Source organism: Petromyzon marinus, chromosome 42, assembly GCF_048934315.1.
Source record: "Petromyzon marinus isolate PM22_M1 ecotype Great Lakes invasive population chromosome 42, UKy_Petmar_22M1.pri1.0, whole genome shotgun sequence".
Classification (NCBI taxonomy): Eukaryota; Metazoa; Chordata; class Hyperoartia; order Petromyzontiformes; family Petromyzontidae; genus Petromyzon; species Petromyzon marinus.
The window spans coordinates 13,912,164-13,928,765 of NC_133708.1; the positions used below are offsets into that span (position 1 = coordinate 13,912,164).

Here is a 16,602-nt window from a genome sequence, read left to right on the forward strand (position 1 = left end):
GTAGAGGACGGCGAGGCGCTGCCAGTGAAGCTCTTTGCCCGACACGTCGGGGAGATGCATGAGGGTGCCCTGCACAGCTTCAGCCAGGAGTTTGAGGTCAGGTCAACAGAGTCATGGGGTCAGAGGCTGAATTACAAGCAGACCCATTTTATTTCAAATTTGGTACAAAACTCAATATTTCAAGAGCCGCCAATGTATGTGAATAAAGATAAAGATCCCCCGTATAGCCTTAACAGGCTGTAGGGGCAAGTACTGTTACCGAGCACCTATGAAGGCCGGAACGTTACACGAGAGGGTGGGTGGCCAGCCCCAAGCCCGACCGCCTTTGTCTCCCTAGTGGCAATGTTTACACACCACACTAGATACTCATTTGAGGCTGAGTCGACCTAGGGGAGGCCCAGGACCGGGTCAGATAATCATCACTGGTGTTGGTCGTAAGCGAGAATCGAACCCGAGTCGCCAGGTTCATAGCGCAGCGCGCTAACCGCTACACTATCGCTCCCCATACACAAATAGATACTCACTCACATACTCCCCATACACGCATACATACTCACTTCCATACTCCCCATACACACATGCATACACAAATACACACATAACGTCACGAAGCAGTCGGTAAAGAGCTGAAGGTTGTCATCCCAAAAGTCGGGGCCCATCCCAGAATGTCACGCGCTTAAGTCAGGGCCCACATTAATAATATAAACATTCAATGTGTTTGTCTCCGGTAAATATCAATAATAAAACACCGATATCCCGGATCTCTAGGTGGGAGCGATCGCCCCCCCCCCCATTGCCTCTCCCCCACCGCCCCCCCCCCCTCGCCTTACTCCAATAGCTAAAAAAACCCCACGCAGTGTAACCGGTATCGGTCAAAACATCCCAATGCTGAAAAATCACCTGCTGATCACTGACTTGGTGTTCACGCAGCATCAGCGTCCCCCTATTCTGCAAACATGGCAGGACCCTCCTGAAGAAGAGTCTTGAGACACGGTGAGGGTTTTTACGGGTAAAACAAGCTTAGCGGTAACAAGAACAACAATAATGATACGGCTACTGTTGTGGCCGCGCCCAGTAAGCCGCGTGGTGTGGTGGCTGCGTGGTGTGGCCGTCCTCCACAGGAGGTGCAGCGCTGCACGGCGGACCTGGGAATCACGGCGGAGCACTCGAACCACCCGGAGAACAAGCACAAGAACCGCTACGTCAACATCGTCGCCTGTACGGCTCCCCCCCTTGCACCACACCCCGTGCGCATAAACACACACACAGACACAGAGCCCCCGCGTAGCCCACACGGGCTGTTGGGGCAAGTGCCATCAGCGAGCACCTTACGAAGGCCGTCATGGCACACCCTGTATGTATGTGTGTTGAACTTATTTCGAACCGTACATAGCCCATCGTGTTCATCGGAGGTGCGTCTCTGTGTCTACGTGTGCGTGTGTGTGTCACATCACTCAGACGACCACAGCCGCGTCCGTCTGCGTCCGCTCCCGGGCAAGGATTCGAAGCATAGCGACTACATCAACGCCAACTACGTGGACGTGAGCGCCGCACTGCCAACAACACCACCACTACTGCCGTCACCGCCACAGTCGTCACCGACACCGTCATCACCGCCACCACCACCGCCACCACCACCGCCACCATCACCACCGTTATCACCGCCACCATCCCATCACCGCCACCATCACCACCACTGCTGCCACCATTACTGCCACTACTACCCTGGTCAGGGGCTGAGAGTGCATCACCTGACCTGGGGAGCCAATGAAACCCGGCTTGACCGTTTGTAGCTGCTAGGAGAGTTCACTGACTTCACATGCACACTCTTGTGGGGGGCTGTGGGGTTGGAGGGCTGGGGTCCATCATTCTGTTTTACATCGAGAACCAAGAGGAGTGGAAGGATGAGGTCCTGTATAAGAATAATTTGAACTTGTAAGTCGGTGCTGTTGCCACACAGTAAGTATCGCACGCTCTCGTAGAGAGAGGACGACTCACAGGCACCAGCAGGAGGAACCACAGATGAGCAGGGAAGGTAGAAGCCACACAGTGAGCTGGCACTATCAACAATTGCACAAGCTCTACTGTTCTCTCTATTCGTAAGCATTTTAAGCCAATTAATGAGTGCTCACATGCGGGAGGAAACAGGAGCGCCCGATGACTGGTACCGGCGGTGTCAAGATCGACCTCTGTGGAGGAGGAGGCTCGTGAATGACGCTCCTGGGCAGTCGGAGACAGTCACCCTTCAGCAACAGCGGAGGAGCGACGCTCACAACGAGCGGAGAACCGGGCGGATAAAACGCCGCGAGTTTGCACAGTAGGAAGCACAGGTGGTGCATCTGTCAGTCTTTCCATTTAGTCTACCCATGGTACCTGGGTCTGATCTGCGACCACCTCCTGCCAGCAGCAAGAGCCATTTACACTCCACCTGAAGGCCTCCAAATGCAACCTAGCCTGGCACAAGCGCCGAGGTGATGTCACCACCACCGCGTTGCGAATGACGCCATGTACGGGGCACACGGGCCCATGCGCTTGGCTACACCGGGGCGGGGGTCCCTCTTGTCTCCGTGGCGGCGTTGTGCCGCCGTGCAGGGCTACAACCGGCAGAAGGCATACATCGCGGCCCAGGGACCCCTCAAGGCCACGTTTGCCGACTTCTGGAGGATGGTCTGGGAGCAGAACACGGGCATCATCGTGATGATCACTAATCTCGTGGAGAAGGGTCGGGTGCGTCCTCTGCTTTACGAGTCTCATTGTGTGGCCGGCAACATAACAACTCCGGCGTCACGTGCGTGTCTGTACACACGTGTGTCTGTCCACATGTGTGCTTGTGTGTGTGTTTGTACAAGTGCGTGTACACACGTGCGTATGCGCGTGTACACACGTGCGTATGCGCGTGTACGCAAGTGCGTAGTGGAGCGGTTAGCGCGCTGCGCTATGAACCCAGAGACCTAAGTTCAATTCCCACTCACAGCCAACACCAGTGACGATTATCTGAATCGGTTATGGGCTTCTCCTAGGTCGACTCAGCCCCAAATGAGTACCTGCTGCAGTGTGTAAACATCGGCACTAGGGAGACAAAGGCGGCCGTGCGTGGTGCTGGTCACCCACCCCCTCGTGTGCCGTGCCGGCCTTCATAGGTGCTACTCGCTAACAGCACTTGCCACTACAGGTTATTAAGGTGGGGGGTCTTTGTCTTTGAGTACACGCGTGTGCTTGTGTGTGTCGAGAGCGGTGGCACGACATCGATGACGGATATCTGAGCCTCCCCTAAGTCGACGCAGCCTTGACGATGTGACGATGTGACGGTGTGATGTGTGACGATGTGACGATGTGACGTGTGTTGCATGTGACGTGTGACGATGTGACGTGTGACGGTGTGACGTGTGCTGCGTGTGACGTGTGCTGCGTGTGACGTGTGCTGCGTGTGCTGCGTGTGCTGCGTATGCAGCGCAAGTGCGACCAGTACTGGCCGTCGGAGAGCAACGAGGAGTACGGGAACATCCTGGTAACGCTCAAGAGCACCCGCACGCTCGCCTGCTACACTGTGCGCCACTTCACCATCCGCAACACCAAGCTGCGGAAGGTGCGTCCCGTGTCTCGCTCTCGTCCGTGTCTCGATCGCGTGCGTGGCGACGCCGTACAGAATACGTGTGTGAGTGTTGTGAGCTGTGGTACGGGGGACTGGTGGCACAGTGGTCTGCGCACTGCGATTGCCGCTCACGGCCACCAACACCAGTGACGACTTTCTGAACCGGTCCCGGGCCTCTCCTGGTGCGATGTGTAAACGTCGCCACAAGTGATTCAAAGGTGGCCAGGCGTGGTGCTGGCCTCCACCCCCTATTGTGCCGGACTTCATCGGTGCTCGCTTAACTGTACTTGCTCAAACAGCCTGTTAAAGGCTACACGGGGTATCTCTGACTTGGTGGTAATTTGATAGGGTGTGCTGCGGTGATGCGTTATAGTGCGTGTAAACAAGATACATGCACGTATCTCGGGCTGTAAGAATCGATTTGAAACAATCGTGTACATTTGTGTATATTGTCGCACGTGTGTGCGGTCGCGGGTGTCCTCGCACACGTCCGTGTGTTTGCATCGTCGCGCGCACACATCGCACACCCCGCATCACTGCACACAGTGCCCGCCTGCATCCCCACCACCGCCCGCCCACCCGCCCCCCCTCACCTCCCTGTGTGTGGCACAGGGCACGTCGCAGAAGAGCTCTGCCCGCGGCCGTCAGAACGAGCGGCTCGTGGTGCAGTTCCACTACACACAGTGGCCCGACATGGGCACGCCGGACTACGCGCTGCCCGTGCTCACCTTCGTCCGCAAGTCCTCGGCCACGCGCACCGACCTCATGGGCCCCGTCGTCGTCCACTGCAGGTGCTCGCGCCAACAGTGCCGGCGGCTGCCGTGGTGGCGCCGGCGATGGCTCTGGCATGAGCCGACGCCTCCGCCCACGCGGATTGACGAACTCGTTGGTCCGTCCGTTGGTGTTGGGGCCACGGTGACCGACAAGCGGTTTGGTTGGCGTTCAGGGTTCGCGCGATCGGGGCCAGAGGTCGGGCGATCGCGGGCGGTGAGGAGTCGCACGCTCAGAGCGAGGGTTCGCTTGGTTTGGTTATCGGGGAGAGAGGGGTCATTGTGGTGTGGCCGTGGTTAGGGGTGGGGGATGAGGGGTCACTTGATAAGGTCGAGGGAGGTCACGCCATTCAGGCGGTCGGTCACGTGAGCTCACGTAACGGAGGCGTTGTGTCGCGGGCGCAGCGCGGGCGTTGGCCGCACGGGGACCTACATCGTCCTCGACTCCATGCTGCAGCAGATCCGGGACTCTGGCACCGTCAACGTGCTGGGGTTCCTCAAGCACATCCGCACGCAGCGCAACTACCTGGTGCAGACAGAGGTATGCACACACATGTGCACGCACACAAAGACTAAAATCCCCGTGTAGCCTTAACAGCCTGTTGGAGCAAGTGATGTTAGCGAGCACCTATAAAGGCTGGCACCGCACACGAGGGGGTAGGTGACCATCACCACGCCCAGCCGCCACCTTCTCCCCAGTGCTGATATTTTACACACCACGCCAGGTACTCATTTGAGGCTGAGTCGACCTAGGGGGGGGGGGGCCCAGGACCGGTTCAGATAATTGTCACTAGTGTTGACCGTGAGCGGGAATTGAACCTGGGTCACCGGATTTGTAGCGCAGCGCGCTAACCCCTGCGCCATCACTCCGCACGCAAGCATGTACGCACGCACGCACGCACACAAAACGTGCACGCACGCACAAAAAACGTGCACACACGGCGTAGATCATGGAGGGCGCCTAACCCACCCCGCTGACCCCGCACGGCTGTGTCTGCTACCATTGCACTGGCCCGCTGTACTGTCCTCCCCCACCCTGCCTTGCTGCCCCTCTCGTTGCTCCTCTTGCTGACCCCGTCCTGTCCCCGCAGGAGCAGTACACATTTATCCATGAGTCGCTGCTGGAGGCGGTGCTGACGGGCGAGACGGAGGTGGCCCCGGGCCAGCTCCACGCCTACTACACCTCCATCCTGTCGCCCGCGGCAACCGACGTGACACGGCCCGTCGTCACGGCGACCGAGAACACCCACCTTGAGAAGCAGTTCCGCGTGCGTGCCCCACCCGCGCCCCCTGCGGTAGCCATGGAAATCCTGGCCGACCTTGTCCGTTTGCTTTGTTTACCTTTATAAACACAACAAAATAAACAAGCAATCGCATCCTTCTTCGGATGCCTGCCTGCCCCTCCACGTAAACAAACATATTTTTAACACATCCCGACAGCGACTTCTGGGAGTGCATAATTTCGGCAGCATCGGTTGCGTAAGTCAATCGTGACTGGGCAGAGAGCGTCAGCTCACTCCGCTTGAGAATCCCAGTTTAATCACAATTCGGTCTATAGATCTCTGGGTGAGTCAATGGTGGCTGGGTAGAGACTTTAAACTCGCTCCATTTGAGAACCCAGATTTCAGCGGCGTCGGCTCATGGCTCAGACTTCCGAGCCGCCCGGCCACCTCCCGAAGAGTCGATGGGATTGTGCCATCACAGTCGTGGTCGGGACCGGCAGACAACTCGCTACCCGTGCAACTGCCTCCCCCCTGCTCCGCCCCCCCCCCCCCCCACCATGTTCCTGCAGCTTGTGACGCAGTGCTCTGTGCGGCAGTCGGAATTCTTCAGCGCCACCAAACACTGCAACAAGGAGAAGAACCGCAACTCCTCCATCGTGCCAGGTGCGATGCGCTGGGCAGGGTCTGCACGCTGTCATCGTCGTCGCCGTTGCTCTCGTCATTGTTGCCGTCGCTGACGTCCCTGCTGTTGTGTCTGCGCCACAGTGGAGCGCTCGCGTGTCGGTCTCTCGTCGCTGTCCGGACTGGAGGGCACAGACTACATCAACGCCTCCTACATCACGGTACGCGTCCCCGACATCGACACCACGGTACCGCACGGCCATCGCGTCTCCACCGTCATCGCTCGCCCGTCACTTCTTTCCCGTCACCGCTGCCCCATCGCATGTTGCGTGTGTGCGTTCGCTGGATGCGTGTGCTGAGCACGCGCTGTGTGTGCGTCCACAGGGCTATTACCGCAGCAACGAGTTCATCGTGACGCAGCACCCTCTGCCGCACACAACGCGAGACTTCTGGAGGATGATCTGGGACCACAACGCGCAGATCATCGTTATGCTGCCCGACGGGCAGGGCCTGGTGCGTGACTGTGCGTGACGTCAACTTCGCTTAGTGGAGAATGGAGGGTATTGGTGTGCGTGTGGGGAGCGGTGGCGCAGCGGTCAGCACGCTGTGCTACAAACCCTAGCGACCCGAGTTCGATTCCCGCTCACGGTCAGCACTGCTGACGATTATCTGAACCGTTCCTTGGCCTCCCCTAGGTTGACTCAGCCTCATAAATGAGTACCTGGTGCGGTGTGTAAACATCGCCCCTGGAGAGACAAAGGAAGCCGCGAGTGGTGTTGGTCACCCACCCCCTCGTGTACCATGCCAGCCTTCATAGGTGCTCGCCAACAGCACTTGCCTAAACAACCTGTTAAAAGGCTATACAGTGGAGGGTGGGTCTTTGTGTGTATGTGTGTGTGTCAGGCGGAGGATGAGAGTGTGTACTGGCCGGGCCGTGAGGAAGCCATGAACTGCGATGACTTCACGGTGACGCTGATTAACGAGGACCGGCTGTGCCTGGCTAACGAGGAGCAGCTCGTGATCCACGACTTTATTCTGGAGGCCACACAGGCACGTATATACACACGTACGCGTATGCTCGCACACACACGCATGCGTGCTCACACGCACGCATATACATACATGCTTTGTCTTTGTGTGACGAGGTGTGTGTGTGTGTGCCACGGTGTTTGCAGGACGACTACGTGTTGGAGGTGCGGCACTACCAGTGCCCACGGTGGCCAGACACGGAGGGGCCCCTGAGCAACGCCTTCGAGATTATCAACGTGATCCGCGAGGAGGCGACGACGCGCGACGGCCCCACCATCCTGCACGACGAGTGAGCCGACCGCACCGCCGCTCCCCCCACACTGAACCCCCCCCCATAGCCCCACACTTAACCCTCTTACCCTAACCCATAGCCCCTCATGTAATACACCGCTCCCCCACACTCATAACCCACACCCCAAACCCTTAGACCCTACAGCGGCTGCGGGATCTGCCATTGGTAGCGATGAGGTGCGGCGGTGGCAGCATCACCAACTTAGGGTACTGTGATGCTCAGAAAGCTTTGCCCCTGTGACATGTGCCTGGCCGCTTGCCTGCCTGCCTGCGTGCAGATTTGGCGGCGTGTCGGCCGGCACGTTCTGCGCGCTCACGACGTTGCTGCACCAGCTGGAGGAGCAGGAATCCGTGGACGTGTTCCAGGTCTGCAAGATGGTGAACCTGATGCGGCCCGGCGTCTTCACCGACATTGTGAGTGCCGGCGCGATTGCTCACGCCTCCCCCGCCCCTAGGTCGACTCAGGCTCAATTGAGTACCTGGTGCGGTGTGCAAACTTCGCCACTAGAGAGACAAAGGCGGCAGGGCGTTATGCTGGCCACTCACCCCCTTGTGTTTCGTGCCGACCTTGAATAAATAGGTGCTCGGCAACAGCACTTTCCCCAACAGTGTTAAGGCTGTACGGGGGATATTAGTCTTTGTAGTTGTCATTAGCTGTCGCATCCGTGACGTCATTAATGTTTTCTCTCTTTCATGTCTTTCTTCTCTCCCTATCTTCTTTCCCCAGTCTTCACGCTCGGGATGTTAAGAATGTCGGCGGCTTTGTGTGACATTTGAGTGACTAATGCATGCAAATCCCACCCACCCCCATCCTTTGAATTGGCCTCGTCGTAAAACCGCGGCGAGGATGAAGCGGCGCGCGTCAACGCGACCGCGATCGCCGCGCGTCACCTTTACCACGTCCGCACGTCACCTTCACCACGTCCGCACCGCGTTACTCCTTCACGGTGAAGTGTGGGCAGCGTGAAGGCTGGCGCCGGCACAAGCGGAGAGACGGATCTCTCCTGCCTCTCACTCGGTCTTTCGCTCCATCGCCCTCCTCCCCTTCCACCCCTCGCTCCCCTTGTGCCCCCGCCCCCCACCCACAGGAACAATACCACTTTGTGTACCGCGCGGCGCTGAGCCTGATCGGCACGCGGGAGGATGGCGGCATGGCGAGCGAGCGCAATGGCTCGGCAGGCGCTGGGGAAGAGGCGGACGGCGCCGAGAGCACCGAGTCGCTCGTGTGATTGGGAAAGGAGGGGAGGGAAGGGCGGCACAGGGCGGGGGGGGGGGGCACAGGGTCTGCTGGGGCGACCTGAAGAGCAGCAAGAGGGATCTGATGACCAAGGACCAGAGCCCAGGGAGACTGAGTCCAGGGTAGATGAGACTTGGAGCCATAGGGAGATGAGACCCAGGTCCAGGTGTAAATATAGATGAGACTTAAGACCAGGGCTGATAGTACCTGAGACCAGGACAGTTATGAATAGGTCCTGGGACCAGCGGGACTCGGTCAGTGGGAAATCAGATTCTAGGGGACAGGGATCCTGGCCCAGGGAGAATGAGACCTGTGTCTTTGAGAGCTGTGGCATATACACCAACGAACAAAGCACCCGACAACATCAAAGACCACTTCTACAAGTCTCTCGAACAGTCGCGAAACGTCACAAAACTACGGGACCTCATCATGTGCTTCGGAGATTTCAATGCAGTCTCTGGCACTTCTAGAGACGGTCTCTGGAACGTGATCGGCCCACGTGGCAGCGGCATCTCCAATGATAACTCAGAAAGGCACCTGCATTTCTGTGCAGGAAATGGGCTTCGAAAATGTGGTTCTTGGTTCCAGCACCGCACCATTGTCCAACAGCCGCACAGAAAGAAATCGACCATATATATACTCATTAACTCCAGGTGGAAAGCTCTGCAAAATTGCACAATTTACTGGAGCATGGAGTTCGACACAGATCGGCTCAGTTATTACAACTATCGGTATCAGACTGAAACGATTGTCCGGCAGGATTATTGTCTCTGTCTTCCCACTACAACATAAAAAAAACTTTAAAGACCCTGCATTCGAACAGCAATTCATAGTCACCATTAACAACCAATTGTTAGCCCTCCACAATGAATGGCTGACAGACCGGGACCAGTTTCGAGACTCCGTCAACAATGCTGCCCAACACCTGCCTTGGAATGTGTAGCAATATAAAAAAAATAGAGTGGATCAGTGACGACGCGTGGAGCCTAATTGACAAGAAACGCAAAGCACGGCATGCAGGGTCTGACCAACACTACAAGGAACTGAGAAGGTAATGTAAGAACCAGATCTGGGGATGACCGCCAGAGATGGGCAAATGAGAAAGCTGTGGCCGCGGAGCAAGAACTCGCGAATGGCCAAGTCAGGGATGCGTTTTGCCAACTTCAGACAGCCCAATCATTAACTCTCGTGGCCTCTCGTGGCCTCGTGGTCAGCGATAGGAGGCAAACAATGAGTCCGTTGGAAATAACTCTACTCTCAGCTGCTGAATCACCCTCCGTCGTGGGTGTATTGTACAACATGGTGCCATAAAGAGGTGAAGATTTTTTTTAATTCATGCTATTTTGTTCAGAGTCTCGAAACAAAAGCGTGAGTCCACACAGTTGTTTCACGTTTACAAAATAAAGCCACTGTTAGTGGACGAACACAAGCGGCCATGAGGAAACAGGCAGCTGGTGTGTGCACCGGGACAGGAGCTGCCTATGATACATACACACACCCCGATACACACACGGGTGCACACACCGTGATACACACACATTTCTTGATATATACACACACATCATGATATATACACACGTTGCTACACACACACCCTATAGGTTGGGAGACCACGTAAAATGTGAGGGGTTCACCCACAGGTCACAGGACAGACCCAGATATCATGGGTTGACTGTGATGACTGATAGATGCACCACCCGTGCTCCCACTGTGCCAACAAACGCACCACCCAACACGCTCGCACACACTGCCATGCATACGTGCCAAGATGCGTGAGCTGAGGTTGCCTACCTGAACAAATCACTGGGGCTGGGAGGAGGGAATCACTCACTCTGCTGCCTTGTGCAGCCGCAGTAGGCCTCTTGTGTAGGCTTCTCTGGGCTCGTTAACAAATTGAGCTCGCTCTGCACGTGACCAGGAACAAAGGGAAACTCAAGAAGAAGTGCCTCTGGGAGGCGGGGGGGGGATTGGGGGTAAGGAGGCGCTGGCCTGGAGCCTCCTGCTTCGTGATTGCAGTGGTGTTCACATGAACCACTCGGTCGCTCGCAAAAAAAACGCTCTCTCATACACCCAGAGGTCCTGGGCAATCAGGGAGGGATTTGTGGGTTCGGGGACAGGGCGAGGGTTTAATCAGGGGTTACCAGAACCCAGGGACAGGGGTTTTCGTGGGTTGGGGGGGGGGGAATCGGGGCGGTGGGACCTAGGGGCAGGGTGGTCTCGTGTTTTCTCGTGCAATAATCAAAACGTAAACCAACTCCATTCCACTCCTGTGAATGCCCGGCCCGCGTCGTCGTTCGCGTCTTCTCAACGTTCACGTTCTTTCTTTTTTTTATTATCGACGAAACTCGCTATAACTTTTTTCCAGTTTGTAATTAAGCATCTTCATAATCTAGCCATATTTATGAGCGTGTTTAAACATGTTCACAATAAAGGAACATTCTATTTCATCACACCTGGCGGCTTGGTGGTCAGTGCTGCGACCGTGCGAAAGTTGGGGGGGGGGGGCGGTGGTAGGGCGCAAGCGAGTGGCACAGCCAGCTAGAGGCGGGGCGGGGGGGCAAATGGTTTTCCTACCCAAAGAGTAAACGGTGAAGGTCAAGCCCTGCAATTGCTTGCACACTGCATTGCTCGCTCGTGCAAGGGGCTGCCACCAGAACGAACGCTCGAGGTCTCCCCTTGACGGCATCTGGACGACTTGTCCACACTTGGCAGGACATCTTGGAAGAGAGAGGTGGGAATCGCCCACACTTGATCCCACCATGCGTCACCTGCCTGCCGATCCACCACCCACGGTGGTGGGGTGGTCCCTATTTAAGCTGCTGCCTGGAACAGAGGTGGCGGGGTGTGATTTCAGAAACGTGATCACAGTTTCATCTGCCACGCTGGGAGATAAAACCGACGACCTGCGGATACTATCCAGAGTACCAAGTTGTAAGTAAAATGTCACGTTTATATACTAATTTACCTGCAAATGATTTCATTGGGGAAAATCACGTCGCTGATGCCGAGCGCAGACTTCGTCTGTGGAACATAGTGCGCTTGTGGATCGCCTTCGTGCTATCAGAATGTCGCGAATGCCAAATGTACATGAAATGTTTTTGTTTATTGTTGTGGTTGGTGGGGGGGTCCAGTGTCGGGCTGTGTGGAGGGTCAAGCGTTGCCCTGTGGGGCGGGGGCATCGCTCTCAGGCTGAGTGGAGGCCTCGTCGGGCCTGTGCAGGACGCCTTCCCAATCCGGCAGGAGGCGCTCCACCGACGCCCAGTACCTGCACTGCGACACGGACAAAGACCCCCCGCCCCCCTCATTTAGCCTCTAACGTGCTGCTGTTGGGGCAAGTGCTGTCAGCGAGTACCTGTTAAGGCCGGCACAGCACCGCGACGGGGGTTAGTGGCCAATAACCACGCCCGACCATCTTCGTCTCCCCAGTGCTGATGTTTACACACTAAGTACTCGGTTAAGGCCGAGTTGACCTAGGGGAGGCTCGGGACCGGGTCAGGTATTTGTCACCGATGATGGCTGTGAGCGGGAATGTAACTCGGGTCGCCAGGTTCGTGGCGCGGTGCACGAACCAACACACTACCGCTCCCCTGTGCACTGACACGCACACACGTGTACACACATACGTACGTACACACACGTACACACCCACACGTACGTACGTACACATACGTACACACACGTACGTATATTTTTGCGTTAACACAGTTGCTGAGCAAAGGACGAAAATGTCAAAGCGGCGGCCAGCAAGGGACAGCACTCATCGGACCATCGCCCACACAGCACTGAACCACTGTGAACTCTGAAAATTCAATGGAGGCATCGAAACAAGTCCACCGTACATCGAGTAAAGCCAATTCAATGCCGCGGCCCAATCTGAGCACACACACAGCTCTGAGATGCCAGTCACCCGGCCATATAAACGGCCAATAACAAACTCTGGGGAGATTTCACTTCAATGTTTTATGCAGTCGGACAGAGGGAAGTGTAACACGGGTAAATTGCGCCACGGGCTCACCATGACCCGCAGTGCTCCTCACCCTCACCTGCAGGACCCCGCCTCACCTCGCACGTGCTCACCTGCTGGGTGAGGATGTCTGCGCGGGACGAAGCGTCAATGCGCGTCTTCAGACGATGCTCTGCTGCGTCCACAGCCTAAAGGACACGCGGGCAGTGACCGATTGGGACTGGCTGTGTGTGTGGCGTAGCTATGTTTAGCGAGCTGTATGTGGTGTAGCTGTGTCTGGCGGTATGTGTGTGTGTAGCTTTAGTATCACATTCACAAATCACTCTCTTAATTCCATCAAAAAGGTAACTTGCAGCACCACACCTTGCCATTCTTCAGAGAAAGAATGGTGTGATTCCATACGACCTCCAGAAATAGGTTTGCTGAGCATTTCTGAGGTCTTGGGGGAGGGGAAACCCTTCAACTCGGATAACATGGAGCAAGGTGGAGACTCTACCGCTGAGTGGAGCGCGTGCTACAAAGATGTGGGGGGCTCCACCACAACAAAGAAGTGCCGACCGAGGTGTTTTATGTCATAAAACGCTCCCGCCTCCACTCGCCCCGAGTGACGGGGCAGTTGTGGAGAGAGTGTCGGGGTCTCTCTACCTGGGCAGTGTGCTTGTGACCAGGTTCAGCGGCGGAGGTCTCGTCGACGACGTAACGCTGTGTGGTCGTGACCTGGCCTATAGCTCCATACGAAGCTCCCGGGTCTTCTCGGCCACAGTTATTTCCTACGTTATTATTTGTGCTCGTGAAACGTGGAGCCCTTTAAAGGATCATCCGTGCCGTTTCTAAACATTCAGGCTCGCCTGCCTACGATCCATCCTGGATTTAACCAGATTGGATTGTGTGAGCAGCTCGCAGATATTTTTTAGAGATCTGGACATGGTCCCATCGATAAGCTCCTTGCAGGCGAGGCTGGGTCATGTACCCCACACGCCAAGCGGCCGGATCCCCAAGCAGCTGCTGCTTGGCCGGATCGAGGGGGCGAAACGGGCGCGGCACGGGCTAGAGAAGAGATGGAGTGATGTGGTACAGGAGGCACGGGGCTAGAGAAGAGATGGAGTGATGTGGTACAGGAGGACGTGGAGCTGAGTGGACTTGTCAAAGGCTGGTACCAGCGGTGTCAAGATCGGCCTCTGTGGAGAGAGGCTCGTGAAGGACGCTGCTACTGGTCGCTTGGAGGCAGTCGCCATTCAGGATCAACGGAGGGCGGAGGAGTGACGCTCACAACAACGAGCAGAGCGCTGTGCGGCTAAAGCACAGAGAGTTGGAACAGGTGCGGCATCTGCCAGTCATCTCAATCAACCCATGGCACATGGGTCTGTCCCGTGACCTGCCAGCAGCCAGATCCTTCCACACTTAACGTAGCCTCAAGGTGCACCTAGCCTGGCACAAGCGCCGCGGTGGTTGTCGTGGCCGTGCGCGCCCCACCTGCAGCATGGCGCTCCTCTTGGCCGCCGCCGCCTCGGCCGCCTCGAGGACACGGGGAAGGCCCTGGGCGCGGGAGTCGGCGAGGCGCTCCGCGGCCCTCAGCGCGACCTCCCGGCGCGCCAGGCTGGTCACGGAGGGGGGGGGGGTGAGGTCACGGGGTGGGGGGGGGTGAGGTCACGGAGGGGTGAGGCTGAGGTCAGGGGGAGTGATGGTGAGGTCACGAGGTGGGGAGTGAGGTGGGGATGATGGTGAGGTCACGCGGGGTCAAGGTGACATCACGGGAGTATGAGGTCAAGGGGGGGTGATGGTGAGGTCACGAGGTGGGGAGTGAGGTTGGGGTGATGGTGAGGTCACGAGGTGGGGAGTGAGGTTGGGGTGGGGGTGATGGTGAGGTCACGGGGGGTCAAGGTGAGGTCACGGGAGTATAAGGTCAAGGGGGGGGAGTGATGGTGAGGTCACGAGGTTGGGGTGGGGGTGATGGTGAGGTCACGGGGGGTCAAGGTGAAGTCACGGGAGTATGAGGTCAAGGGGGGGAGTGATGGTGAGGTCATGGGGTCAAGGTGAGGTCACGTGAGTATAAGGTCAAGGGGGGGAGTGATGGTGAGTTCACGAGGTGGGGAGTGAGGTTGGGGTGGGGTGATGGTGAGGTCACGGGGGGTCAAGGTGAGGTCACGGGAGTATGAGGTCAAGGGGGGTGATGGTGAGGTAATGGGGGTGACGGTGACGATGGTGAGGTCACGCTGACCCTTACATCTCCTCGTGCTGTTGGCTCAGCGCCATCTCCTCCGCCAGCCGTGACGCCATGTCTGTTGTTGTGTTCGTGTTGCTTGCTTTTAATATTTACGTTGTTAATGTTGTTAGTGGTGTTAATCTTAGTGTTGTTGTGAGTACTGTTGTTGTGAGTTATTGTGAGTGTTGTGAGTTGTTGTGAGTGTTGTTGTGAGTTGTTGTGAGTGCTGTTGTTGTGAGTTGTGAGTGTTGTTGTTGTGAGTGTTGTGAGTGTTGTTGTTGTGAGTGTTGTTGTTGTGAGTGTTGTGAGTTGTTGTCGTTGTGAGTTGTGTTGTCGTTGTGAGTGTTGTTGTTGTGAGTTGTCGTTGTGAGTGTTGTTGTTGTGAGTGTGGTTGTTGTTGTTGTGAGTTGTGAGTGTGGTTGTTGTTGTTGTGGTTGTTGTGAGTTGTGAGTGTGGTCGTCGTTTGCATCCTCCGGGCCGCGCCGTTGACTCGGTCGCCGTGGAGACAGAATCGAGGCGTCGATTCCGACCGCCTCACCGATTCCGACCACCCCAGCGATCCCCGCAGCATAGTTCATAGTTCATTTATTTGGTATAACCCTGTGAGCCATTCGGCTCTTGAATCGGGTGCAACCGTAACAAACAAAAAAACATGAACAAGAAAACATCTTAAAGTGATTATGTGACTGTGCAAACAGAAAATACAGGAAAAAATATCAAAATATTCCTGAAATAGCACCGTACACCAACGCTGTGTGCAAAAATCCCAGTGGGATGCAAGTCAAACAACAACAACCACAAGACAACTAAGATTAAGGCCATCAGTCTAACTCCGTACTACAATAAACAAAAACATGGCCAAAACAAAAAAACGTTTTCGAAGTCACCAAAATAAAAGCCATAAATGCAATGTAACAGTGATCATAGGGACTGACCGAATTTTTAACAATAAACTACATAAATAAATTATAACACGAAAATCTAGAGCCATATTTTAGGCCACTGAATAGCAGTGGCAGCTAGGGGTGTACAACTCCTCTAGAGCAGTTTTGAGAGAGCCATTTCCGAATTGGGACGAAGGTCCTTTTGTCTGTAAGATCTGGGGGGCTCGCCGGCAATGATTCGCAACCAGAGCCTTGGCTGCGATGAATCGACACACGAGTATCAGTCCAGTCTCGTCTTGCTCGTCTGTCATCAACGCCGCTGTAAATTACTGTCCATAAAGGGTTTTTGTTGTGTTACATCGCGTTAATGTGTCACGAACCTGCCACCACCCGACACTGCCAATTAGTGAGGTTTTGGCACGTAAGAAAAAAGCAATTAGTTACTTGAGCACACCGTTGTGTTGGAGAATAAACTCACATTTACAATTGAAATTCGAAGTTTCACTGGTACTCAAATCGTAGATGTTGTGAGTTTACTCTCCAACACACCGGTGGGCTTAGTGACTAATTGCATCGCTGTCAACCCGTACGGTCTACCCGCATTCTTGTACAGGGACATTGAGTGTTCAGATCCATGATACGCATAGCCGTTCCGATATGGCCAAAACAATGTCTTTGTGTTTCTCCCTTGTGATGCGACTTTGGGGCCGTCCATAAATGACGTCACGCGATTTGGGACTTATTCTTGACCCCCCCCCCCTCGTCACACGGCGTCACAAAGTCAGACC

At 55.8% G+C, this 16,602-nt stretch overlaps 2 protein-coding genes across 5 annotated transcripts in view; one reads left to right on the plus strand and one right to left on the minus strand.

Annotated features, from left to right (window-relative positions):
• The window catches only part of LOC116951263 (receptor-type tyrosine-protein phosphatase gamma), a 76,665-nt gene extending 65,450 nt beyond the window's left edge, over nucleotides 1-11,215 (plus strand). For 2 of the 3 annotated variants that reach the window (XM_032969766.2, XM_032969768.2), the window contains exons 17-31: nucleotides 5-96; nucleotides 1,122-1,218; nucleotides 1,459-1,541; nucleotides 2,593-2,727; nucleotides 3,452-3,586; nucleotides 4,205-4,383; nucleotides 4,768-4,903; nucleotides 5,454-5,630; nucleotides 6,155-6,248; nucleotides 6,351-6,427; nucleotides 6,591-6,719; nucleotides 7,110-7,256; nucleotides 7,382-7,524; nucleotides 7,805-7,940; nucleotides 8,615-11,215. In XM_032969766.2, coding sequence (XP_032825657.2) covers nucleotides 5-96; nucleotides 1,122-1,218; nucleotides 1,459-1,541; nucleotides 2,593-2,727; nucleotides 3,452-3,586; nucleotides 4,205-4,383; nucleotides 4,768-4,903; nucleotides 5,454-5,630; nucleotides 6,155-6,248; nucleotides 6,351-6,427; nucleotides 6,591-6,719; nucleotides 7,110-7,256; nucleotides 7,382-7,524; nucleotides 7,805-7,940; nucleotides 8,615-8,755 — 1,901 coding nt within the window. In that variant the 3' untranslated portion in view covers nucleotides 8,756-11,215. The remainder of the gene's footprint in view (nucleotides 1-4; nucleotides 97-1,121; nucleotides 1,219-1,458; nucleotides 1,542-2,592; nucleotides 2,728-3,451; nucleotides 3,587-4,204; nucleotides 4,384-4,767; nucleotides 4,904-5,453; nucleotides 5,631-6,154; nucleotides 6,249-6,350; nucleotides 6,428-6,590; nucleotides 6,720-7,109; nucleotides 7,257-7,381; nucleotides 7,525-7,804; nucleotides 7,941-8,614) is intronic. The other variant, XM_032969767.2, reaches the window with a different exon arrangement.
• Nucleotides 11,216-11,847: 632 nt separating this feature from the next.
• CEP15 (centrosomal protein 15) lies at nucleotides 11,848-16,535 on the minus strand. Of its 2 annotated transcripts, none has more exons than XM_032969791.2 (4): nucleotides 14,952-16,535; nucleotides 14,201-14,324; nucleotides 12,826-12,915; nucleotides 11,848-12,033 (listed from the first exon to the last, which is right to left on the minus strand). In XM_032969791.2, the coding sequence occupies exons 1-4, from the start codon at nucleotides 15,002-15,004 to the stop codon at nucleotides 11,914-11,916; spliced, it is 387 nt and encodes a 128-aa protein (XP_032825682.1). In that variant the 5' UTR covers nucleotides 15,005-16,535; the 3' UTR covers nucleotides 11,848-11,913. The 2 variants fall into 2 exon arrangements, with proteins under 2 accessions (XP_032825682.1, XP_032825683.1); XM_032969792.2 differs by having other exon boundaries at nucleotides 12,841-12,915; nucleotides 14,952-16,530.
• Nucleotides 16,536-16,602: the final 67 nt, after the last annotated feature.

Excerpts from the sequence above, each read along its gene's own strand:
- CEP15 (XM_032969791.2), bottom strand. The coding sequence starts at position 15,004 with ATGGCGTCACGGCTGGCGGAGGAGATGGCGCTGAGCCAACAGCACGAG. Across the intron at positions 14,325-14,951 it reads AGCCAACAGCACGAGGAGAT|CCTGGCGCGCCGGGAGGTCG; the intron begins GTAAGGGTCAGC and ends CTCCGTGACCAG. Across the intron at positions 12,034-12,825 it reads AGCAGGTGAGCACGTGCGAG|TGCAGGTACTGGGCGTCGGT; the intron begins GTGAGGCGGGGT and ends TCCGTGTCGCAG.